General features: G+C 42.3%; 1 protein-coding gene across 1 annotated transcript in view; it reads right to left on the minus strand.

Moving 5' to 3' along the window:
• Positions 1–4,980: 4,980 nt before the first annotated feature.
• The window catches only part of pi4k2a (phosphatidylinositol 4-kinase type 2 alpha), a 29,746-nt gene continuing 7,853 nt past the window's right edge, over positions 4,981–26,873 (minus strand). Inside the window, exons 4-9 of the mRNA XM_087999255.1 lie at positions 26,050–26,203; positions 24,363–24,424; positions 20,464–20,563; positions 17,958–18,091; positions 16,835–16,894; positions 4,981–11,582 (exon numbers count right to left, since the gene is read on the minus strand). Of these exons, the coding sequence (XP_087855381.1) occupies positions 11,424–11,582; positions 16,835–16,894; positions 17,958–18,091; positions 20,464–20,563; positions 24,363–24,424; positions 26,050–26,203 (669 nt within the window). The 3' untranslated portion in view covers positions 4,981–11,423. The remainder of the gene's footprint in view (positions 11,583–16,834; positions 16,895–17,957; positions 18,092–20,463; positions 20,564–24,362; positions 24,425–26,049; positions 26,204–26,873) is intronic.

The following is a 26,873-nucleotide window of genomic DNA, read 5'->3' on the forward strand; positions in this document are numbered from 1 at the left end:
ATGGAAAATGTGGATGTACAAAGGGATTTGGGTGTCCTCTACATCTATCAGGTACAGCAAGAATTTGGAAAGCAAATCGTATGTTGGCTTTCATTGTATTTCTGAATGCGCGTCACGTTGCAGTCTCACTGCAGTTATACAGGCCACTGGTAAGACAGTACCTGGAGAATTGTGTGCAATCTTGGCGTTCCCACACAAACAAGGAGATATTTGACACAGGAAGTGCAGTGAAGGTTCACTAAGCTAATACCAGAGATAGCAGGACTGTTGTACAAGGAGAGATTGGTTCAACTGGTTTGTATTCATTAGAGTTTAGAAGAATGAAAGGAGTTCTTATTGAAACAACATTCTAATGGGGCTGGACAGACTAGAAACAGCGAGAATATCTCCACTGGTTAGGTTGTCTAACATAGAAAACCAAACAGTACAGCACAGGAATGGACCCTTGGGCCATCAAGTCTGCACCGTCCATGATGGCATTCAAAACTAATCCTATCTGCCTGCATATGGACCGTATTCCTCTATGCCTACCCTGTTCATGTGCCTGTCTAAATACCTCAAAAATGTTACTATCGCATCTGCTTCTAACACCTCCCCTGGCAGCACATTCCAGGCACCTTGCACCCTCACCCTTGCATCCTCTGGCAGCTCATCCCATACACATACCACCCTCTGCGTGAAAAAGTTGCCTCTTAGGTCTCGTTTATATTTTTCCCCTCTCACCCTAAACCTATACCCTCTAGTTCTGGACTCCCTGACCCCAGGGAAAAGACTTTGTCTATTTATCCTATCCATGCCCCTCATGATTTTGTAAACCTCTATAAGGTCACCCCTCAGCCTCTGACACTCCAGGAAAAACAGCCCCAAAAGGGTCTGTTTCCATGCTGTACATCTCTATGACTCACATTTCCTTGAAACCTTTTCCCCTCTCACCTTAAGCCTATGCCCCTCACCCGTCATAGACATTTCCATCCTGGGAAAAAGACTATAACTATCCATGCCTCCTTTATCTCTCAGCTTCCAAAGCTTTAGCAAAAACAATCCAATTTTGTCCAACCTCTCCTTATAGTTAATATGCTAATGAGTTTTGAGAAGAGTTGTAGCTCAGGTTTGGTCGCTGAGCTGGAAGGTTCATGTTCAGACATTTCGTCACCATACTAGGCAACATCTTCAGTGAGCCTCCAGACGAAGCATTGCTGATGATTCCTGCTTTCTATTTATATGTTTGGGTTCCTTTGGGTTAGTAATGTCATTTCCTGTGGTGATATCATTTTCCATGGTGATGTCATTTCCTGTTCTTTTTCTCAGGGGGTGGTAAATCAGGTCCAAGTCAATGTGTTTGTTGATAGCTAATATGCTGCAATCCCCCTTTCCCCCCCTCCCACCAGGCACCATCCTGGTAACCCTCTTTTGCACCCTCTCCAAAGCATCCACATCCTTCCTATAGTGTGATTACCAGAACTGCACACAATACTCCAACTGTGGCTAACATTTTACACAATTTCAATGTGACTTGCCAACTTTTATACTCAGTGCCTTGACCAATTAAGATAAGCACGCCGTATACATTCTTTACCACCTTATTCACTTGCAGAGAGCTGTGGACTAACACTCAAGATCCCTCTGTGTATCAGTACTTCTAGGGGACCTGCCACCTACTCTATCCTATCCTATCCTCTTGCAATTGACCTCCCAAAATACCTCACCTCACATTTAGTCATAGAGTCAGGAGAGACATACAGCACGGAAACAGACCCTTCAGTCCAAGTCGACCAAATATCCTCACCTACTCTAGTCCCATTTGCCAGCACTAGGCCCATATCCCTTTAAACCTTTCCTCTTCACATACCCATCCAGATGCCTTTTAAATATTGCAGTAGCACAAGCCTCCACCACTTCCTCTGGCAACTCATTTCATACTGGTACCACCCTCTGCATGAAAAGTTGCCCCTTCGGTCCCTTCTAAATTTTTTCCTCTCAGAGTCTAAACCTATGCCCTCTGATCTGGACTCCCCTAACCCCAGGAAAAAGACCTTGTCTATTTACCTTATCCATGCCCTTCATTACTTTATAAGCCCCCATCTGCCATTTCTCTGCCCAAATTTCAAACTGATCTATATCCTGCAGTATCATCCTTTGACATCCTTCCTTACTATTTAATGCCAATCTTCATGTTGCCTGCAAATTTATTACTCCGAACTGCCCACATTTTCACCCAGAACTTTTATATATATTACAGAGGTCCCAGCACTGATCCTTGCAGAACACAATTGATCACAGTACTAAATAAAACTGGAAGAACTGCAGATGCTGTAAATCAGAAACAAAAACAGAAATTGCTGGAATAGTCAGCAGGTCTGATAGCAGCTGTGGAGAGAAATCAGAGTTAACGTTTTGGGTTAACTCAATCCTGAAGAAGGATGACTCGACTGGAAACATTAACTCTGATTTCTCTCCACACATGCTGCCAGACCTGCTGAGCTCTTCCAGCAATTTCTGTTTTTGATACCACGGATCACAAGCTGCCAGTCAAAAAAATACCCTCCATAACTACCTGCTGTCTTCGATAGCCAAGCCAATTTTGTAACCAATTTACTAACTCACCATGGATTCCACGTGATTTAACCGTCTGGACCAGCCTATGAACGACCAGACCTCCCCTACACAAAGCCATGTGGATTATCCCTGATAAATCCATTCTTTCCTAAACATGAGTAATATCCTTCTTAATACTGGCATACCCATCCCTGGTCTTACCATCATCCAAATCCTTCTCCTTGTTGAATACTGATGTGAAGTAATTAAGGCAATGCGAATATAATTAGGTCATTTGGTTCATTGAATGGTGAAGCAGACTCAATCATGGCTGAAATGCTTCTCTACCCCATTTACCTGCCTTCTCCCTGTAACCTTGGATCCCCTTACTAATCAAGAACCCTCCTATCTGTCTTAAATACATTCAATGACTTGGCCTCCACAGCATCAGTGGAAACAGGTTCCACAGATACAAAACCCTCTACCTGACGAGATTCTTCAGTTCTAAAGAGTCACCCCTTCACTCTGGCTGTGCCCTTGGCTCCCAATCATTCCTACTAATGGAATCATCTCTATGTCCACTCTATCCAGGCCTCTCTAATCTCAATATGATCCTCATCTTTCCAAACTCTATGTGGCACAGATCTACAGCCCTCAAGCATTCATCATATGACGAACCCTTACCCATTTCCTCTGGCTCCTTGCATAAATTCCCATTGTCAAGTGGATCCATCATTTCCTTAGCTACTCTCTTGTTCACAATACATGTAAAATGCCTTGGGATTTTCCTTAATCCTACGTACTAAGGACATTGTCCCCTTTTTGGTTAAACTTTTTCCTGCCCCCTGTACACTTTTCAAGGGGCTTGTCTGATTTCCATTTCCTAAACCATACATATGCTTTATCTTTTTGAAAACAAAACTTTCAATATCTCTTGTCGTCAGAGATTCACAAACCTTGCCATCCTTATCTGTCAGACTCTCAGGAACGTGCTGGTCCTGAACTGATCAACTGACTTTTGAAAGACACCCACATCAGATGTGAGCTCACCCTCAAACAAACAGTCACCCCTAATCTAATTTCTCCAGTATATGCCAAATACTGTTGAAACTGGCCTTCCCCAAATTCAGCACATTTACCCTAGGACCAGTCTTATCCTTATCCATAAGGATCTTAAAACATAGAATTCCCAAAATCACCTGGCCAGCCCCTTCCCTAGTCAGACTTTCTATATATTCAAGAATCCCTATTAACGCACCCAACAAATTCTGCCTAATATAAGCTCTGGCTCTAAATGAGTTACTGTTTTTACATCTTTCATGATCTGCCAACCTAGCCCTCTATCTGGGGCAGCATGGTGGCTCAGTGGCTAGCACTGCTGCCTCACAGCACCAGGGACCTGGATTTGATTCCTGCTTCAGGCGACCGTGTGGAGTTTGCACATTCTTCCAGTGTCTGCGTGGATTTCCTCCCACAGTCCAAAGATGTGCAGGTCAGGTGAATTGGCTATGCTAAATTGTCCACAGTGTTCGGTGCATTAGTCAAAGGGAAATGGGTCTGGGTGGGTTACTCTTCGGAGGGTCGGTGTGGACTTGTTGGGCCAAAAGGCCTGTTTCCATACTGTAGGTAATCTAATCTCCCAATGGCTATTGAGACATAACCCCAAAGGAAATCTCCATAACCTACTTTAGGATAATGTAAGCCCATCATGGGTGGGTGGGGGGGGTGGATTTATTATTGCCACTAGCATTTCGCGGTTGTAAAATACAATGAAAAACTTCAACTGTTGCCACTATCTGGCACCATTTTGAATAGTTTAACAAAATGAGTAAAAAGATACGACTGAAAGTGTCCTCCCCCACTTGAAACGTAGGATTCACCACACTTTAGGAGTCAACCCTTCACTGCTGGGGCCACTTCACAAACGCAGAGTCCCACGCTGAACCCACACTTGCCCCATAACCAGACATCCTCAGCTCTGCTGCCACCTCGCCGATAACTAGGGTCTTTACTCAAGGCCTACCACAAATGCAACCTGGAGTCGTTGCTGGCTCCGCTGGTTTCTATGCTGGCCCTGATTTCTATGGTGAGTACTACAAAAGGATGGTTTTAGGGAATGTATTTTTACAATGTGTTTCAAAATATTCAAACTTGAGATGTGCAAATAATTTTTTTGTTCTATTTCATTTCCTGTGTGTAATAACTTGTTTTATTTGGTCACCATTGCAAACCTTCCAGATTAGGAGACTAGATCTCCCCCTCAAACAACCAATTGTCACATGCTGTAACATCACACAACTCCGATATATTAACAACATAGCATTCATTCAGTGCTCCAGACAGCCCCACCTCTCATTCATCATCACTATTCATCTTGTCCACACACCCAGAAATATCAAACGCCTTGTTCTCTACAAGTGGAAAATAAACAGAGGGCTCAAACAATCAGATTAGAAAATTTATCGAATGCTAAACAGGAGTTTGGCGGATTTATAATTGCAGAAATAGTGATCATTTGATTTTCATTTCATATATATATTTAAATACATTACAGATTATACAGTGCTTTATCAGAACAGTACATTATAGTCAATGTCCAAGCAAAGAAAAGCAGGTTTCAACTGGCAGAATCATTATTTGTTAATAATTCCTCTGATGAGTAATGTAGATGGTCCAATAAAGCCTAGCAGTGCTATACTGAGGGCTCATGCTTGGCATATCCCTGCAGAATATTTATTAGTATTTACTTGTACTGAATGCAGCAGTTTGGGGCTGAATAGAAGTCTGTCCTTCCATTCCCTTGGTACCATGAAAGATGCTTCAACCCTGTGATATTGGTCACAAGCAAGTCGGGACCGCTGCTGAGAGAAAACAGCGAGATTGACTAGGAGGAGGAGCAACTGGATGAAAGAAGACCATGTTGAGATGCAGAACAATCAAGAACTGTGCTGAAAATGAGCCCCTGGACTCCAGACATCCAAAGGAAGTGGAGAAGAAAATGTGTTCATTTGTGTGAGCTGTGACCATCTAGAGGCTCCAAGCTATTCAGGCCATCCCTCAGGGAGGAGTCACAAGTTTAGTGTCTCACATTCTTTTCTACTTTATAGCTTAAATGGGGAACACTTTGTCAGTCAGAGAAATCGGTCCATACAAAGCAAAAAAAAAAGCTAGGACAGTATTGTAAACTGTTTCCCCACTCAGTGAATAATTATTCAAATGTGTATGACTTATGCTTTCTTCTACACGCAGTACAAAGTTCACAGTTTCATTGACAAAGAAAAATTAGAGATTAGTTTGCCACTTGTGTTACTGAAGGTCAGACACCAGGAGCACCTTGAAACAGATCTCTCACTGGTCAACATATCAGAATGGGATTTTCTGACCAGTGTTGCCTTAGTTGAGAGAATTCAATCCTGCCGAAAGTAATGCATGACCCAGAGAACTTCCTTCCTCAACAGCCATCCGACAAAGTAAGGCCTGTTGCCCCAGGGTCCTATGCTGCTCAGGTAGAAGAACAGATCTTGGCTTCAAAGTCAGAAGGAAGATGCTTACATTTCATTAAAGGACCTGCACTCATGTGTCGACATTGGGTGGGTACAGCTCAGGATTACACAACTGGTATTTTTTGGTTTCAAGCCCAACCAGGATTGACGACAGAGGAATCTGTTCTGACAGTGGGAGGTAGTAAGGAAGAGAAAGTTAGAATACGAATAAAGAAAGTTATTATAAACAAAACCTTGAGAGCACAACAATGATGGACCTCTCAGTAAGCAACTTTTTTGGTGATACTAGGGCTACTGGTCAAGGAGGGTAAGCTTTGTCGATGGATGAGATTTCTAAGGGCAGGATTCTATGACAGGATTCCACACACTTCCAATTTACCATTCAGATTGGAGCTACAAAAACACCAGGAGGCAAGAACATAACGTGCCAGAAATCAAGGTGGAGCAAGTACAGTCTTGAGATTTGAATGAGACCAGAGATTGGAGACTGACAAAGGTGGGATAGAAAGGCAAGAGCTGGGTCTTCAAACATGAGTGCAACTTGGGATTAAACTCAGATCATAGTCATAGGATAGAAACAAGTACAGTGTATTGTGCAGGTCCCTCAAGTGTGAAAACAATTGATTATTTTGGGATGAGGTCTCTGCCTGAAACTATTGTTTTTCCCCATCTGTGCCAAGTTTGTGAAGCACCTATCATCTCCAAGTTTACATATAGTACCTAAACATTATACAGAACATTACACCTTGTATTTCTGTAAACTGGCTTGAAGGAGAGAAAGATTTCTGATGAATGCAAGAGCAGAGAGAAAAAGGAAATGTCGCTGGTTAATTAAAGACTGACTGTGATAGGGATTTGAATTTTAGTTAACCAACAGTGCAAATCAAGTGATCAGATTTATCTTGATACTTTCATTTACATCCAGAGCAAACTAAACTTTACTTCACCAGATTCTAAGACAGTGTTACTCTCACATTGCAAATAAAATTCGTCAGCAGCTCATGTTCCAGTGAATTTTCTTTTTAAAAACAGCTCAAATACATCGCTGTTCAAGTAGATTACAAACTGCAAAAGAAGCAACGAGACTCAAACTATTGCAATGTACCGTCAGTGTTGGTGGTTAGCTAGGAGAATGCAAGATGCAATTTAACTCAAAGGAATCATCTGACAAGTGAATTGGGGCTGGTGACTTAAGGGATCCCAAAATTCTGCATTCCTCTGGAATCTTCTGCAACAGAAATTTCAGTCGGGTAGTGAGTCATTATATGCGTAACAAAAGTATGTGCACGGGATTTTTACAGATCATTATCTGCAAATAATTATTCTGACTGGAATGAGATTTGTGCAACGAAAGACTATTATAATTAACATTGTTAGTGTAAAAGCCCTGAAGTATTCCAACTTGCACACATTTATGTGGCTTTAAACAAATCTTATTACTTTTCTCTGTAACTGCATAATAATCATTCAGTTCTGTATGCTACTCAGGTGGGCGATAGAGAATGAGCAACTCGAATGCAGAAAGGGATGGGGTGGGGGTTGGGGCAGTCAGTGGCATGGGGTTTGAGAGAAATCAAATATTATATCCATGTTTCAACGACTAAAGGGGAAAGAAGGAAAAGTGCCTCCCTACCTATTAAGGTGCAATGGCCTGATAATTCACAATGTTCTTAAGTTAGCCGCAGACCTGCAGGCAGAGATTTTTTTTTTAAATTACAGAGAACAATTTAACATGCCACTTGTAAAATCTGCCATTTTAAAAATCTACTTTCCTGCCAGCAAGACTGTTCTGTCGGATTCATTGGGCCACATTTCTTTATTAAATACATTCTGTTGGGGCAGTGAGGGGTCCATAAGGAAAACCCACAAAATCACAAGTCAATACACAGGGGTCCTCAACCACTAAACCACAGTGATAAGGATCATTCCCAGCAATGCCTGATTGTAGTTCACTGTGCTCCAGCACTCAGTAAAATAGGTGCAGTGAGGGGTGGGAATCCCACACAAGAGGGACAATTTTAATGTGGCTTCAACAGAACCCATAGTATAAGAAATTGCCCTTTACCCACTCTCCCCAAAAGACATGGCTTTTGTAACCTCAAGGATCTGATCCAAATGGTTATGCACTTCCACAAGTAGTGTGTTGTTAGACTGTCTGAACACAACAGGATTCAGACCAACCTCCATACTTTGTAGCCACAATTGCTCAAGTGATCGGGAGCAGGAATTCACCGCTTTTGCCCTCTCTAACCTAGGTTGGTTTTAATCACCTCCCCCCAATTATATCAGCCTCAGCTGTTAAAAATGATGCATTACAAAAGTAACATTAAAAAAAAAATCGCACTACTCGCTTGAGGTTTGCTTAACTTTATTGTTTTCTAACCCTACTCCTCACCTCAAAACCATTAAATAATAATGCAACTTCAGCTATTGCAAGGAAAATAACAACCCATGGGGTAATCGATTTAAAATCAGTCCTAAATGGACCAGAATGAAGAACCATTCAAGTATTTTACCATATACAGTCATCCACAATACAGATGCAGCTTCTGACAAACCTGCCTGGAGCCAGAGTCCCTCTTACACATGTGGCAGCAACTTCAGGGGTGGATAGGGGAAAGAATTGATTGTCTGACCATGCCCATGACAGACTGGTTGTATGTGCTAACCCTGGGCTTCAACTCTAACCATTCTTCCACAGCATCTAGCACTAATGTTTGCATGTACAGTAATAAGAGTGTGAAGGCACTGGGTTTTTTTTTTAATCCTGTACTGGAAAGTCCAGAGGGGAATCAGCTGAAGTACAATTCACAAACAAAATAAATTTATATCATGCTTATGGACTTAAGTTTAAACACCCAAGAACACCACGCTGTTAAAACCTTCAGTTCATACTGTAGCTGCAACTACAGATTCAAAATAGCTTAAAAATAAGGCATGATTTTAACAAGGATCTGGCTTATGTAAATAAAGGCCATCACCTAGCAAGTGAACAGGTAATTCAGAGCTCAGTACACATGTTAACTAGCAAGAAATCCCAAATCCAGCACATTCTCAGCTGCAAGATATTCTCAAAGTCTTAAATGTTTTAAAAGGGAAAAGAACTCAACATTCAAGATAACACAGCTGCCCAGCTCACTTGCCTTCTGATTAATACAATCAAATAAAAACCAAACCCAAAAGAGCCATCCTTGTCAGCGCTGCAGTTTCCTTTCTTTTTGTGACCTTGTGTGCTCAAAGTGGAGGCCTTTGTTAAAATAGATTCACTTACCATTCACATGATTACAAGTAAATTGCTTTGATTTTGCCCACGAACTGAGAGAGATAATTGGTCCTACTTAATGAGCTTCTGGATGAACAAATTACAATAATTTTACCCACCCCTCAGTGGCCAGGAGGAACCCAAGTCGCTGCGGCTCAGTGACGGGGAGAAACACCTACCTACACTCACTGAATGAGACAGACACCTTACCCACTGTGGCTCAGTGACTGGAAGGCATCCTACTTCCCAAATGAAACTCAAGAATGAGCAGGAACACACCATGTTGCTACAATACAAGACATTGATCAGTGACAAGAGGCCAATAAGTATCCATATCTCTTCCTCCACACAACTCAGTAGAAACAGTTCAAGGCAAGAACCGGAGAAGGCAAAGGCCCACATGTACTTTGTAGTAAGGGTAGGAGCAGCAGTCCTTATAGTAGGAAGCAGAGAGGGGATCGGAGGGCAGTCACTATAAAGATGACCACCACTCTGATCTCCTTTTCTCTCAAATGGAGTCAAGTTGCAGTTAATCAGTCTAACCAGGACTGAAAACAGTCAAAGATTTAATTTTGTACTTTAAGCAACATATTAAGACAGGTCAGCTCTCAATCACCATAAGTTTGATAAAACCTCAAGTTTGCATCTCCATTGCTTTGTTACACCCCCACCCCAACATCCCTCCTAGACTTTAGACATCTCTCACACGGGCAGCTTGAAAGCAGCCAGGCAGGGAAACCAGGGTGGTTTTGGGGAGAGGGTTGAGGAGGGAGAAAGAGGAGTTAATGGCCTGTTCAGCATACTGCTCCTCTCCAGCTTAAAAATGACTCATCTCATTTGTCCAAAACAGAAGTGCAACTGGGTGAAGTTGAGAAAAGTAAAAAAGAAATGCAGTAAAGGCTGAAGAGCAGGGGAGAGGAAATGCAGTCGCTGCCCAAACCTGAATCCACTGAGCAACCTGTGGGTCTCAACAAGGTGCCATGGTTAATGACAGACGAATGATATACTGAGTACAGAGGACATCTACTTGCACCTTGTGCAAAGTATGTGTTAACCATTCTTTTGGCTTTTTTTTTAAAAAGCATGCTGTATTGGCTTCTCATCGCAGATTATTTCTTCTTGACAATTAACTGGGCTATGTAGCTTTACAGTCATTTTACATGCATACCCTTTCCACTGCCCCAAGTCCCCTCTAAACACACTACATAGAAATCAAAGGAAGCTGGGGAAGGAGGAAAGGTGTTTCAGTACCAGCCATAACTGCAATCTTTTATATATAGAATTGTAAATTCATGCTGCAGATTCAAAGCAGAAGGTTCCAATTCAATAAGTTGCAAAGCACATTTTGGTCCAGCTGGCGTTCACATTAACAGTGACTGCACTCAGTGTAGACCTATCTTTCTTCATCTCCCTCACCATTTCCCCAAGCTGAAACTTGAGGCTAGTGATACCTCCTTCCAGAGATTTTCTTCTCAAGTACAGCATCATCACTTTTGACATCGCAGTCCTCTACATCATTTCTCTCTCCCTCTTATAAACACAAACAGCAAAGCAGACTTGAATAGAACATGATCAGATCGAGAGATTCCTGGACCAGCATAACCAGAGCTCACAGTGAAGTGTATCTGGCTGCATTTTGAACCAAAACCATTTTAGTGCAAAGGAAGATAAATCAAATTCTTAAGACAGGTATAGGCAGCCTGACCACACATCAACTCAGCTGCAGCAGCTATGAAGAGTCCAGTGGAGGGTGGACAACCCAACGCCTGCCTGACAATGTGAACATATGAACAATTGTGGGTGGGTGGGTGGGGAAGGAGGAGGAGGAATTATGGGATAAGAAAGTGTGTTTGGGGGAGGGACTGAAGAGAAGAAGTGAAGGAATTAAGTGCAAATCATCCAGAATAGTCCCCCTCGCACGTCATTTCTTACAGATGTAGTGAAGTCTTGTGCAATAATCACACGTGGGATAAAACACGAAGCAGGCTTCTCTCTTTCTCTCCAGCTATGACACAAGTCTACTGAGTTCTCATCCTGAAGAGGGGAAAGCAGCCCAGGATTATCAGGTTATTCAACCAACCAGCTGTTCACCGGGGTGGTGTTCTCATTCCGCATCCAGTATGCTACCACCATGTGAAAAAAGGCTTTCTGCTCTGGAAGCTTTGTGTGTACAAGTCGTTACTGCGATGGTGGCTTCGAGTTGTTTCCACAATGACGGGCGGGATGTGGATGAGCAGCAGAGGCGACTTCCCATCCTTTAAGGCCTGTGTGAGATTTAGGATCTAGGGTTGAAGTGGGTGGTAGGAAGGGGGTAGGTGATGGGCAGAGTTGCGGTTATAGAAGGAGAGAGAGAGAGAAAAGAGATAAGAAACAAAGGAGAAAGCACAAAGGTATTTTACAATATTAGATTTGACACCAGATAGCTTATTCACAGGTTGATTCAGCGTCTGTTACCTCTACCTTAAGGGAATGAGGGGGAGAAAACACAAACCATAGAACATTACGGCACAGTACAGGCCCTTCAGCCCTCAATGTTGAGCTGACCTATGGAAGCAGTCTGAAGCCCAACTATCCTACACTATTCCATTTTCATCCATGCGTTTATCCAATGACCATTTAAATGACCTTAAAGTTGGCAAGTCTACTGCTGTTGCAGGAAGTGCATTCCACACCCCCACTACTCAGTAAAGAAACTACCTGACATCTGTCCTATATCTATCACCCCTCAATTTAAAACTATGTCCCTTCATGCTAGCCACCGCCAGAGTAAAAAGGCTCTCACTGTCCACCCCAACTCTGATTATCTTACGTCTCTTAAGTCACCTCTCAGCCACCTTATCTAATGATAACAGTCTCAAGTCCCTCAGCCTTTCCTCGGAAGACCTACCCTCCATACCAGGCAATGTCCTAGTAAATCTCCTCTGAACCCTTTCCAAAGCTTCCACATCCTTCCAATAATGCAGTGACCAGAACCGTATGCAATACTGCACCGAAGTTTTGTACAGGCTGCAGCATGACCTCATGGCTTCAAAACTCAATCCCTCTACCAATAAAAGCTAACCCACTGTATGCCTTCTTAATAACCCTATAAAGCCTGGGATCTACGTACATGCACACAGATCTCTCTGCTCATCCACACTGCCAAGAATCTTACCATTAGCCGAGTACTCTGCATTCCTGTTGATCCTTCCAAAGTGAATTACTTCTCACTTTTCTGCATTAAACTCTATTTGACACCTCTCGGCCCAACTCTGCAGCTTATCAATGTCCCTCTGTAACCTGCAACATCCTTCAGCACTATCCATAACTCCAATGATCTTAGTGTCATCTGCAAATTTACTAACCCATCCTTCTATGCCCTTAACCAGGTCATTTATAAAAATGACAAAGTGGCCCCAAATTAGATCCTTGCGGTAACCCATTAATAACTGAACTCCAGGATGAATATTTCCCATCAACCACCACCCTCTGTCTTCTTTCAGCTAGCCAATTTCTGATCCAATCCGCTAAATCACCCTCAATCCCATGCCTCTGTATTTTGTGCAATTGCCCACCATGGGGAACCTTATCAAAAGCCTTACTCAAATCCATATACACATCAACCACTTTACCCTCATCCACCTGTTTAGTCACCTTCTCAAAGATCTCAATAAGGTTTGTGAGGCATGACCTAACCCTTCACAAAACCGTGTTGACTATCAACTTATTCCTTCTCTCCATTATAAATCTTATCTCTTATAACCTTTTCCAACACTTAACCCACAACCGAAGTAAGGCTCACTGGTCTATAATTACAAGGGTTGTTTCTACTCCTCTTCTTGAGCAAGGGGACAACACTTGCAATCCTTTAGCCTTCTGGCACTACTCCTGTAGACAAATTACAACAAAAATCAAGTCAAAGGCTCTGCAATCGCCTCCATGGCTTCCCAGAGATTCCTAGGATAAATCCCATCTGGCCCAGGGGACTGCTCTATTTTCACACTTTCCAGAATTGATAACACCATCTCCTTGCAAACAACAATCCAGTCTAGCCTAGTAGCCTGTATCTCAGTATTGTCCTGGACAACACTGTCTTTTTCCAGTGTGAACATTGATAAAAAATGCTCATTTAGTACTTTCCCTATCTCCTCAGACTCCAAGCACAACTTCCCACTACTATCCTTGATTGGTCCTAATCTTTCTATAGTCATTCTTTTATTCCTGATATACCTATAGAAAGCTTTAGGGTTTTCCGATCCTACCTGCCAATGACTTCTCATGTCCACTCCTGGCTCTCAGCCCTCTCTTTAGGTCTTTCCTGACAAACTTGGAGCTCTCAAGTGCCATGAGCCTTCACATCTAATTCTAAAGCAGGACATTTTCTCTCCTGTTCTAGCTATGAGCTGAACATTTAGCAATGTTTCAGTAGTTAATCCAGATGGTTACACATCCAGTGCTAGATTAGACAGATGAGCAGTGGAAGACTATTCAGCAGCTCAAAAGGGAACAGGCATTGGAGTCAAACTTGATCCAGTCTCTACATGCACAGCAAGCCTAGACAGCACAAGCATTACTGAGAGATTTAATCATGATATGCATTAGCCAAGCCTGATCCCTTCCTGTCCCAGATAATCTTCACATTGCATGTACTTTGGGGAGTCACTGGATTTTATTTATTTTTTATTTATTCATTTGTGGGATAAGAGTGCCACTGACTGGCCAGCATTTGTTGCCTGTTCCTAGTTGCCCTTGAGAAGGTAAGCTGCCTTCTTGAATGCTGCAGTCCACGTGCTGTGGGTTGATCCACAATGCTGTTAGGGAGCAAATTCCAGGATTTTGACCCAGCAGTGAAGGACTGGCAATATATTTCCAAATCAGGATGGTGAGTGGCTTGAATGGGAACTTGAAGGTGGTTCTGTTCCTGTGTATCTGCTGCTGCTGTCCTTCTGATGGAAGTGGTCATGGGTTTGGAAGATGCTAAGGATCTTATGTGAATTTCCACAGTGCATCTTTTAGATAGTAGACACTGCTGCCAATGAGTATTAGTTGTGGAGGGAATGGATGCAGTGCCACTGTTGAGTGCCCCAGGCTAGATTTCAGGCGACGTGAGTTCAAATCCCACTTTTGCAGCTGGTGGAATTTAAAATTCATTAATAAGTGCAGAATTGAAAAACAATCTCAGTAAAGGTGACCAATCTAGTTCACTGATGCCCTTTAGGGAAGGAAAACTGTTATCCTTGTGTGGTCTGGTGCACACTTGTTCATGGGATATGGGTATTGTTGGCAAATATTTATTGCCTACCCCTTATTGTCCCAGAGGGAAGTTAAGAGACAAACATATTGCCATGGTTTTGAATTGTATATAGGCCAGACCAGATAAGAACAGCAGATTTCGTTTCCAAAAGGATATTAACAAACCAGATGGGTTTTGATGACTGTGGTCACATGGTCACCATTAGATTAGATTTTTTAATTCCTTTTTTAAAAACTGAATTCGGATTTCACCATCTTGTATGGTGAAATTAGGGTTCCAAATCACTCATCCAGTGACAACGCTAATACCTCATGCCACATCCACAGGGTGTGTTTTTGTTAAATGCTTTCATAGGATGGGAACATCACCAGCTGGGCTAGTATTTATTGCTTGTCTGTAAAGCAGACATTGAATCTGAACAGTATGCTGTAATGGCCAAGCAAGGCAATCAGTTCACAAGTAACTGGGATAGGCAACAAATGACCGCCTTACCAAAACATACACATCATGTGAACGAGTAATTAAAAAACTTGCAGGTTGACTGACTTTAATATTCTCCAGCTCAGAGGCATGTCTACTGCTTACTTTAGCAGGGTTAGCTGACTGTGCAAATAACGAATACCCTTGTTTTTATTTTGAGAGTGTGTAGCAATGGTAACATTCTAAATATAAAAATAGTAATTTCAATTCCAGATGTCACCAGTTACATCTGGCGATGCAAGAATTTGATGCACATCCCGACAGAAACTGTTTGAAGAACCAAGTTGAACATTTTAAGGGCCGTTCTTGATTCACAGAAACAAAGTCGCCAAAGTTGTATTAAAAATGGATTGGGCAAACAAGAAGGATGGGATGAATCTCCCAGTGAATATTGGCCAGGGATGAATGTAATAAAACAAAGTGTTGGAGAAACTCAGGTGCCTTAGCTCCTGGAGAGAGAAACAATGTTAACGTTGAGTCCAGTATCACTTTTCTTTGGAGCTTTTGATTAAGAGGCATACTGGACTTGGAAAATTAACTATGTCCCTCTCCATGATGTACTCAATCTTTTCTCATTACTAAAACTTTCCAATCATGGCAACATCTTTATATCTCTCCTCTGTACCATCTCTGGTGTAATCGCATCCTTCCTGTAATGTTGGGAGTAGGACTCTTCACTAATTTAGTAGCCATCTAATTATCATTTTATACAGTTCTAACTTACCTGTATGTAACACTGCTCTTACACTCCAGGCTTCAACTGACAAAGGAAATTTTCCTAGGTGACTTAGTAAACCACCCTGCCACCTTTAGAGATGTGGATATGCATTTCAATATCCTTTGTTCCTCTACATTTTTCAGCATCCTTCCATTTATTGTGATTTCCTTTGCCTTGGTTGTGCTTCCAAGTGCATCAGTTCACATTTCTCTGGACTGAATTCTATTTGACACTTGTCTGCCTACCTGAGCAGTCCTACACTAATAGCTTCCTAAAGTCTACAGCTTTCTTCCTCACTATCAAACACAAGCCTTCTTCATAGCAAACTCTTCAATCATTCTCCCTCGAGTGTTGAAATAACTTCCGGAATCTTGTTAAATAAACTGAATTCAAAATCTGAGCTATGGTGGGGATTTGAACCTACACTCTCAGGAGTACAAGTGCAGGCCTCTTGATTATAAATGGCAAAGAAACTAGCACTGCTCCTTCCTCCTTTTAGCTGGACAAAATGAGAATGGATGCACAATGGGTATCACCTGGATTCAGTTTCAGTTTCTCATCCACTGAAAGCCATCCATTCATTATTGCACATGAGAAAGGTTCCTGATGCCACCCATACAAGCCAATTCAGAAAGGACTTGAGGAAGGAGCAAGGGTGAGCCTTCCTCCCACTAATACATGACCACTTTGCTGGCCAGGTCAAAACTCCCACCTCGGGCTGATCATCTTCATGATCCAGAGGAAGAAATGGAGGGTCTACTTTGGGGGGAAAAGGAGGAAGAACAAGGTCATCAGGGTGGATGAACCCCAAAACAAGGATGCAGAGTGATCAGGACAATTTAGTTGCAGATAGCAGGTACATTTCTGATTTTGAATGGCTAGATGGGGCTTTAAAAAGAAAGTCAAACTGCACTGGTCCATTTGATCGGAACAGAAAAAGGCAGTCAAACCCCAACCTCCGGTTTTGCACCATTCTTCCCAAACTCCCGGAGCACTTCAGGAGCCCTTGCTATATTGGTATTCTTTGAGGGGACTGGAATGATGTGTTTTCTTCAGACATCTTTCAAGCAAGCCCAGGATACAAGTAACTCCCAGTGGCTCACCTGCCCTCTCATAACAGAAATCTGTTTGTAGAACTGTCCCCGATCAAATCCTGGATCTTTCTGCAAAAGAAAGAAATAAATGCTTTAACTCTGATGCCATGAACAAGATTGCACGTTCAACAAACATTCACTGCCGAGGCAGCCCCTCCCCCAGTTGGAATTCAAGGTCTTCAGACAAGCCACATAACAGCAATGATTACATCAATCCATTTTACAGCAAATCAGTTGAGGACAGAGTTTGTTTCTGCTCTGTAGCCTGTATAATTCATTTGCTGTCAAGACACAATGTAAGAAAGGGCTGCAGACAGAAACCAACAACCAGGAAACATGGCAAATGACATGGGTAATAAATCAATGCAGCACAGACTAGATGGGGAACAAAACTACGCCCAACCCAGTTATCAGCTTTTACGCCTTAGGACCAGTGAAAAACAGCAAACAGCCCCTCTTGTACTTTGTTGCTGTGATCTGAGTGCAAGAGATTGGGGCTGTAATAACTGAAGATACGGTAGGAGCAGGAAAGTGCTATCTTTGCTACTCAAAACATAGACAAGCTGTTCTCTTCCTATGTGTTCACACACTGCAGCATTTTATTTGCACACCCCACCAACTTATAAAGTGAGATACCAAGGAATTGTGATACTATTCTATATCTGACAAGGCTGCACCATAGCGTTTTTCAATATCGTGCAATATATTGCGCATGTGGTCAAAATGGAGACACATTTCAATTCATCACTCGAAGTGCTTCTTATTACCAACACCACCTACCACCAATCCTTACTCTGATCTCAAGTACAATATGCATTCACTTTAATACTGCAAATAAATTCATACTGCAGGACTTCCACCTTCCCTAGATCAAATGGGTACTGAAAATTTCACTGTCACTAAATGATTGCCCCTTTTTGTTTAATTCATTTATGGGATGTGTCACTGCACGGAAAGCAAAAGCAAAAATTGTAGTCAGGAGTGTGAGAGAGAGTGTTGCTGAGCTCCTGAAATTTATCTCCTCAGCCATAAAAACTGGCTAGCTTTCAAAAAGCAGCCCATTCAATTCCGCCTCACAAGGACCTCCTAATCAGAGTCTGTAAATTATGAAATGGGTGTTCAGATCGCTAACCTTGAATAGCTCGTAAAGGTCCTCTTCCAAATCTTTTACAAAGTTCGGGTCAGAAATTTTAGGAAGAACAAGGTCCTTAATTTCCTGGGAAAATGGAATCTTCGCTTGAGGCAGCCAGGCCCAGTAAAAAGGATCTGCAAAAGAAGAAAAGCATTGCCAAAAAAACTTCTTCCCATTTCTTGAAAACATTCTCTTGTATTTAGTGGTTGGGGCATGTGAAAGTTGATACTCAAACAGCCCAAATCAACACATGCCCACTACGTCCATAGTACACAGGAGGTTCAGGAGAGGAAAGCAATCAAGATTCTGGTCTGTTTATAAAGCTCCAGGGTTCTGAAGGTGTGAGCCCTGATAATGTACAAATGCTTAGCTGGATCTGTTAGAATCCATTTTTCTTTAAAATGTCTGTCAGAACTGCTCCTCCTGCTTCTTGGCATTCAGCTCCAGCACCTTCTGATAAATGTATTTATTTTGTAATAATCCACTGCACAAAAAGTTTCAAACAGTCTCTATTCAAGCCCCAAGAACACACCTGACACTTTTTGACTGTTCATATGTCTGGATGCAAGTTTGCGCGCTGAGCTGGAAGGTTAGTTTTCAGACGTTTCATCACGATACTAGGTAACATCATCAGTGAGCCTCTGGTAAAACACTGGTGGTAAGGCCTGCTTTTCATTTGTGTTTAGATTTCCTTGGGTTGTTGTTGTAATTTCCTGTGATGATGCCATGTCCGTTCATTTTCTTCAGGGGTGGTCAATGTGCTTGTTGATAGTGTTCTGGTTGGAATGCCATGCTTCTAGGAACTCTTGCACGTGCCTCTGGCTTGTCCTAGGATGGATGTGTTGTCCTAGTCGAAGTACTGTCCTTCCTCATTTGTATGCAAAAATACTAGTGAGAGTGGGTCATATCTTTTTGTGGCTAGTTGATGTTCACGTATCCCGATGACTAGTTTTCTGCCTGTTTGTCCAATGTAGTGTTTGTTACAGTTCTTGCAAGGTTTTTTGTAAATTACATTAGTTTTGCTTGTCGTCTGTATAGGGTCTTTCAAGTTCAACTTCATTAGCTGCTGTTTTAGTGTGTTGGTGGGTTTGTGGGCTACCATGTTGCCAAGGGGTCTGAGTAGTCTGGCAGTCATTTCAGAGATGTCTTTGATATAGGGGAGAGTGGCTAGGGTACTTGGACATGTTTTGTCTGCTTGTTTGGGTTTGTTGCTGAGAAATCAGTGGACTGTGTTCATTGGGTACCTGTTCTTTTTGAATACACTGTATTCTGCGCTTCGTGGTTCCTCTGTGCTGCAGTGTGTGTTGGCTCATTGAAATAATGTTCTAATGCAGTTTCATTTGTGGATGTTGGGATGATTGCTGTAGACACTGGTTTGAAGTTCCCCATTGGCTGATCACTCTACTGTGACCTTTAGGAATGGCAGTTCCTTGTTGTTTTCCTCCTCTTTAATGAATTGTAAGCCAGTAAGGGTATTGAAGGTTTCCTCTAGTTTGTTTCATTTAGAGATGACAACGGTGTCATCCTCATAGCGGACCCAAAGTTTGGGTTGGATGGTTGGCAGAGCTGTTTGTTAGAGTCTCTGCATTACTGCCTCTGCTAAGAACCCCGATATTGGAGATCCCATGGGCGTTCTGTTGGTTTTGCTGTTGAAGGCGAAGTGGGTGGTAAGGCTTAGGTCCACTAGCTTGACAATGTTGCCCTTGCTGATGAAGTTGGTGGCGTTTGGTGTATGCGTCTTAACCCATCCACTCTCCCCTACATCAAAGACACCTTAGAAATGACTGCCTGACTACTCATACCCCTTGGCATCATGGTAGCCCACAAACCCACCAACACACTAAAGCAGCAGCTAATGAACTTGAAAGACCCTATACAGATAACAAGTAAAACTAATGTCATTTACAAAATACTGTACAAGGACTGTAACAAACACTACATTGGACAAACAGGCAGAAAACTAGCCACTAGGATACATGAACATCAACTAGCCACAAAAAGACATGACCCACTCTCACTAGTATCTTTATTTACAGATGAGGAAGGACACCACTTCGACTGGGACAACAGATCCATCCTAGGACAAGCGCAAGAATTCCTAGAAGAATGGCACTCCAACCAGAACTAAATCAACAAACATGTTGACTTAGATCCCATTTACCACCCCAGAGAAAAATCACCAACATAAGGAAAACCAAAACATATAAATAAAAATCAGGTCATACCACCAGTGCTTACCAGAGACTCACTGATGAGGTTACTTAATACGGTGATAAAATGTCTGAAAATAAACCTTCCAGCTCAGCGCGTAAACTTACATCCAGAATCTCAACCCGAGCTACAAATCTTCTCAAAACTCACTGTTCATACGTCTGTCTGATCAGTTGCCATTTGCCACATTCTCGGAGGTCAAAACCCAAAGTCAAAAATTAAACACAAGACTCAGGAATTTAAAAAGTCTTAGAAAATTCTGCTTTGCAAAATATCTGAATTTAAATTTACTCACAGGCTCTCCATGAGTCTGGGTGCTTCAGAGGGAATGCCAAACCGTTATCTATTGCTGCAATCTTTATAACAGGCTCTTTCACCACAACCCAGTCATTCTCCTGTAAGAAAACACATGGAAAGACCAGATCCTTTTAAAACTGCGAGAACTGCAGCTGCTCGAAACGTAAAAGGAAAACAGAATTTGCTGGAAAATCTCAACAGATGTCGCAGCATCTGTTGAACGAAGTTAAAGTTAACTTTTCAGCTCCAGTCCCTTCTTCAGAAGACCCTTTATTTTCCTTTTGGACTGTGGACCAAAATGGGAATAGGAAACTGCTTTAAATCAAGGAAGCTGTGAAATAAGATGTTGTAGTTTTGAAACAGGTCACTGAGTTCATTATGAGTTGTATTTACATTGTTGCTTTTTTCAAGCAGTGGTTTGGGGGTGGAGGGTCTGGGGGTGTTATGGAGAGAAGCTGAAGAATCATGGGAACAAGGGATGTGCGTTTTGGGGCAGTTTTGCCTCAAGAAAGCCTGCTGATTGGGACCAGTTGGGAGAGTCAGGAGTAAAGAGCATGATTATAAATCTATGTTAAACTATTCAACTGCCCAGGAGCCAGTGTGTTAACACTAGAGGAGAAAGCTTCCAGACTCAAAATAAAATCTCCTTGCAGACAAATAACAAAGAATTAGAAGATAGCTAGCTATTCTCACTCACCATTTGGTTGTAAGTTGCTGCCTCTGACAAGTGACTGAGACACTGAATAATTACAGTACCAAATATCCTGTCTCCACATGGAAAGACCAGAAGGTCTTGGAAGAAACAAATGGACACATCACTGAATCCTGTGGACAGGTGCTAATGAACAATGCTCCCTTAAATTCTTTTCTCCATCCATAACATGCACGATTTTTATGTCTGTCTTTGATTGTCTGCACAAGTTTGTTCAAGTTTAAGGAGATGTAGAGTTTAGAATTCAAATTGTTTCCTTATGGTTGGAGCAGATTTATTTGTATTAAGTAGTAGTTTATTATTCAGGACAGAAACCTGTTCAGTGTTTCCTGTTTACACAAGTTCAGACAAAATTTGGGTAAATTGATTAAATCTTTGACCTTTGTGATGATCTAAAGGGTAGTGGAGCTAGAGCATCATCACATGCTCCCAACAGACTGAGGGCTCTAAAAACAGATCACAGATCAGCAAACTGGTTTGTTCCAAAGAGATGGGCTGTGGGAGATCTCCAGATTCAGTTAAGTTCATTCCTTATTTTAGAAATGCAAGGCATGGTATTTCTTCTTCTTGCAACTCTAACCATCTCTATTTTCAATTATAGATGACAATCACTGGTTTATCCTGCTTAAAGAACTCAAACAAGGAATCAGGAAGGCTAAAAAGGGCCATAAAATGTCTTTGAACAGTCGACATTTCGGGCAAAAGCCCTTCCTGAAGAGCTTTTGCCCAAAACGTCGACTCTTCTGCTCCTCGGATGCTGCCTGACCTGTTGCGCTTTTCCAGCACCACACCCTCCACTCTTATCTCCAGCATCTGTAGTCCTCACTTTTGCCGAAAGGGTAGGTCCATTCAAGGTCAAGGGAAGGAATTTATGCCGGAGCCAGATGAAGCAGGTGAGGTCCTTCACAAATACTTTACATCAGCATTCACAAAGGAGATGGCAGGTCTCAAGATGGCAAGTCACACGATGGCTATGTTGATACTCTAGGTCATGTCAATAAAAGAAAAAGATGATTTTGGGTGTTTCGAAAAGGTAGACAAGGACCTGATGGGATCTATCCCAGGATGCTGATGGAGGCAGGTAAAGAAATTGCTGGGGCCTTAAATGATATCTTTGTATAGAACATAGAACAGTACAGCACAGAACAGGCCCTTCAGCCCACGATGTTGTGCCGACCACTGATCCTCATGAATGCACCCTCAAATTTCTGTGACCATATGTATGTCCAGCAGTCTCTTAAATGTCCCCAAAGACCCTGCCTCCACAACTGCTGCTGGCAACGAATTCCATGCTCTCACAACTCTGTGTAAAGAACCCGCCTCTGACATCCCCTCTATACTTTCTTCCAACCAGCTTAAAACTATGATCCCTCGTGTTAGTCATTTCTGCCCTGGGAAATAGTCTCTGGCTATCGACTATCTATGCCTCTCATTACCTTGTATACCTCAATTAGGTCCCCTCTCCTCCTCCTTTTCTCCAATGAAAAAAGTCCGAGCTCAGTCAACCTCTCCTCATAAGATAAGCCCTCCAGTCCAGGCAAACCTCCTCTGAACCCTCTCCAAAGCACCCACATCTTTCTTATAATAGGGCGACCAGAACTGGACGCAGTATTCCAAGTGCGGTCTAACCAAAGTTTTATAGAGCTGCAACAAGATCTCACGACTCAAACTCAATCCCCCTGTTAATGAAAGCCAAAACACCATATGCTTTCTTAACAACCCTGTCCACTTGGGTGGCCATTTTAAGGGATCTATGTACCTGCATCCCTCGGTTCCTCCACACTGCCAAGAATCCTATCCTTAATGCTGTACTCAGCTTTCAGATTCGACCTTCCAAAATGCATCACCTCACATTTATCCAGGTTGAACTCCATCTGCCACCTCTCAGCCCATCTCTGCATCCTGTCAATGTCCTGCTGCAGCCTACAACAGCCCTCTATATTGTCAACGACACCTCCAACCTCTGTCATCTGCAAACTTGCTGATCCATCCTTCAATCCCCTCATCCAAGTCATTAATAAAAATTACAAACAATAGAGGCACAAGGACAGAGCCCTGTGGAACACCACTCACCACTGACTTCCAGGTAGAATATTTTCCTTCTACTACCACTTGCTGTCTTCTGTTGGCCAGCCAATTCTGTATCCAGACAGCTATGTTCCCCTGAATCCCATTCCTCCTGACCTTCTGAATAAGCCTACCATGGGGAACCTTATCAAATGCCTTGCTGAAGTCCAAATATACAACATCCACAGCTCGACCCTCATCAACTTTTCTAGTCACATCCTCAAAAGAACTCGATATGGTTTGTGAGGCATGACCTGCCCCTCTCAAAGCCGTGTTGACTGCATTTAATCAAGCCATGCTCTTCCAGATGGTGATAAATCCTATCCTTCAGAATCCTTTCTAACACCTTGCAGATGACAGACGTGAGACTTACTGGTCTGTAATTGCCGGGGATTTCCCTATTTCATTTCTTGAAGAGAGGAATTACATTTGCCAGAGAGGAATTACATTTGCCACAGGGGAGGTACCAGAGGACAGCAAAATAACCACCGGTGTCCTTTTGTTCAAGGAGAGCATTAGGGTGAAACTAAGAAATTATAGGCAGCTGTGCCTTACTTCAGTGGTAGGGAAACTGTTGGAGAAGACTATTAGAGGATAGGATTTACTAACATTTAGGAAAATAAGGAGTTATTAGCAATAAGCAGCATGGCTTTGCATGGGGAAGGTCCTATCTCACAAAGTTGATTAGAGTTTTATTTTAAAAAGGCATAGTGAAGCAAGTGCCTGGAATGTGCTGCCAAAGCAGGTGGCAGATGCAGATACATAAGCAACATTTAAGGAGCATGTTGACAGACATATGAATAGGCAAGAGATAGAGATAAATGGACTGCAAAGAAGCAAAAGGTTTTTAGTTTAGAAGGAATCATGTATCGGCACAGACTTGTTGGGCCGAAGGGCCTATTTCTGTGCGATACTGTTCTTTGAATTTCACAAAGGTAAAGGTTCCAAAAGTACTTTAGTACTTTAATGGATAATACCAAAAATCAAAATTTGCATCAGTAATAGAAATATAACTTCAATAAAAGGAACATGGCTTTAATGCATGGCTCTGTAGAATGAACATATTTCCACAGACAAAAGTCCTAGCTCTAAATATGCTGGAAAGCAGTTCTGCTCACCTTTGAGCCGCCACTATCCATAGGACAGTCGTATTTGATCAGCCAATTATCATTACCTCGATCTGTGGAAAGAATGAATTTGTGATGAAACATTTGTTTATCAACTGCACACCCCCATAACTTACACTTTGTTCCCTTGCTCTCCCAAACCCAAGGTACAGCACGATGCCAATTGAAACAACTCACCCATACCGAAACCAATCAGCTCAGAATCAAACAACCAGGAACCAGAACTTCCATGGTTTGTCTGGTTCAGTACATTAGACTGAAATTTATCCACTGAGCTATGCAAAAAAGACGACTTTTCTTTGGCAACTTGGCAAGAAAGCTTGTAGATACTTCCCTCATACTTAACATCATGCTCTCTCAGGGCTAAAGCTGAACATTTACACACAAACTCAGTTCAACTCATTAGGGAGAACATTGCTACAAACTTATACCGATTTATTCTTAATCATCTTTGTCTCCTTATCATCTGCGTCTACTGAAACACATTCAACAGCATTTGCTCTGGTCTTTACTGGAAGGAAACCAGTAATTTACCTGACCTGGAAAGGGAAACAGAGGATATCATAAAAGGTTCACAATATTGAACAGTCATGCAGCCTTAAGACTACACTTCAGAAGCCAGAGGATAACATTTGAGCATTCTGAAATGAAACAACACATGAAGTTGCAGGAACTCTGACTACTCTAAAGAAATACAATTGAATTGGTGAAATAATAACCATGCCCCAGGAATTATAGATTTAGATTACGTGCAGTGTGGAAACGGGCCCTTCAGCCCAACCAGTCCACACCGACCCTCCGAAGAGTAGCCCACCCAGATCCATTTCCCTCTGACTAATGCACCTAACACTATGGGCAACTTAGCATGGCCAATTCACCTGACCTGCACATCTTTGGACTATGGGAGCAAAACCACACAGACACGGGGAGAACGTGCAAACTCCACACAGACAGTCGCCAGAGGCTGGAATCGAACCTGGGACCCTGGTCCCGTGATGCAGCAGTGCTAACCAATGAGCCGCCCAGTGTAGGCCAGTGAGTTTAATGTCTACTCTGGGTCAAGTTACGAAAGGCCCAAAAGATACAATGAAGGCAGTTTGACAAGGCTGCATCCTTGTCAGAAGCAGTGCACGCCTAATATCTGCACAGGAGCCCAGTTTCTAAGAGGAATCCAAGGATAAGTGACCACCACCGATTTCCTAGACATCGCGGAACAGCTAAGGGAAATTGCGAATCTTATCCAATAGCCTCTAACGTTCCACCGAAAAAATGTTGATCTCTCTTTTGCAGATGCTGGCCAACCTGCTGGCACTTCCAGCTTTCCAGGTCAAACGGAGACCTCACTCCACTAATATCACTAATCCTCCTGTTCAAACTGCAAGTATGTCCAAGACCTCAAAACTTCAGGGTGACTTGAGACATTGGAGTAAATGTATGAAGTCCAAACTAGTGCTGCAAGGGAACTGCAGTTCCCAATATCCTAATGGTCAAGGAAGAAAACGGTCAATGGCACTTGCGCCTAGCATGTACATGCACACATACAAACACACAAAGAATGGCCCTTAGACAAAGCGCCAGAAGCAAGGCAGTCAGTGGCCTTGTTGGAAGTGCATCTCTAACAAGGGGTTAACCCCTTTGGAAGAGGACAGGAAATTGACAATGTGCCATGCATACTGGCCTGTGTTCCTGATGATGTAGTCCAGAACAACAAGCCGTTCAAATTGCAGTTGCAGCTGGCGATTGGTTTTTTCAGGCAAGGGCTCTGCTTCAAACCTCCGCAACCAGTAATCTGCATCTTTATAACCTTCTACAAACAACTGGAAGGAACCAACCTGAAAAGGAGTATGGGGGAAAAGCATGCATTATTTTAACTCATTTACACTGGACAATTACTTTGTGATCACATCAATAGCTTGTTGTCTTTATCTATTAGAAAATGCAAAAAACGAATTTACTGGAATGACAACAAAATTGAGAGCTTTTTCACTCATCAGAAAAGATTAAACAAGTCTGTGCTTTGTCCTTTGGACAGAGTAAGATGATAGATATGAAAAATGCTTCTATTTGCAGTCGAGACCACAACTAGAGGCCGTAAGAATTTTCACCAGAAAAGACTGGTTAGACTGTAGACTTTGCTACCACAATTTGACAGGAATATCACAGAGACTCTCAACTGAAGTTGGATACATAGAAGGAATAGAAAGGTATGTAGATGTGATAAGATTAAGGGTAGAAGCAAGTTTGTGGAGTTTGAAGAGAAGGGCCCAAATATCGTGCTGTTAACACTAACATCATGAGCAAATGCTCATAATAAGACACCATTGGGGGCCACAACCCCTCAATGGAACCATTAAGGTTACAACTGACATGATAAATAAATAATATAAACGGACTTAAAATGAATACAAAAGGCCATAATCTAATTTAATGGTTAACAATTACTTATGATGCAAAGTTCATTAGATACCATGTCCTTCAGCATTCATGTGACAGAAGGCTCAA

This window comes from Chiloscyllium plagiosum, unplaced genomic scaffold, assembly GCF_037043375.1.
Source record: "Chiloscyllium plagiosum isolate Xiang-an unplaced genomic scaffold, Cpla_swu_hap1 HiC_scaffold_22, whole genome shotgun sequence".
Taxonomy (NCBI): Eukaryota; Metazoa; Chordata; class Chondrichthyes; order Orectolobiformes; family Hemiscylliidae; genus Chiloscyllium; species Chiloscyllium plagiosum.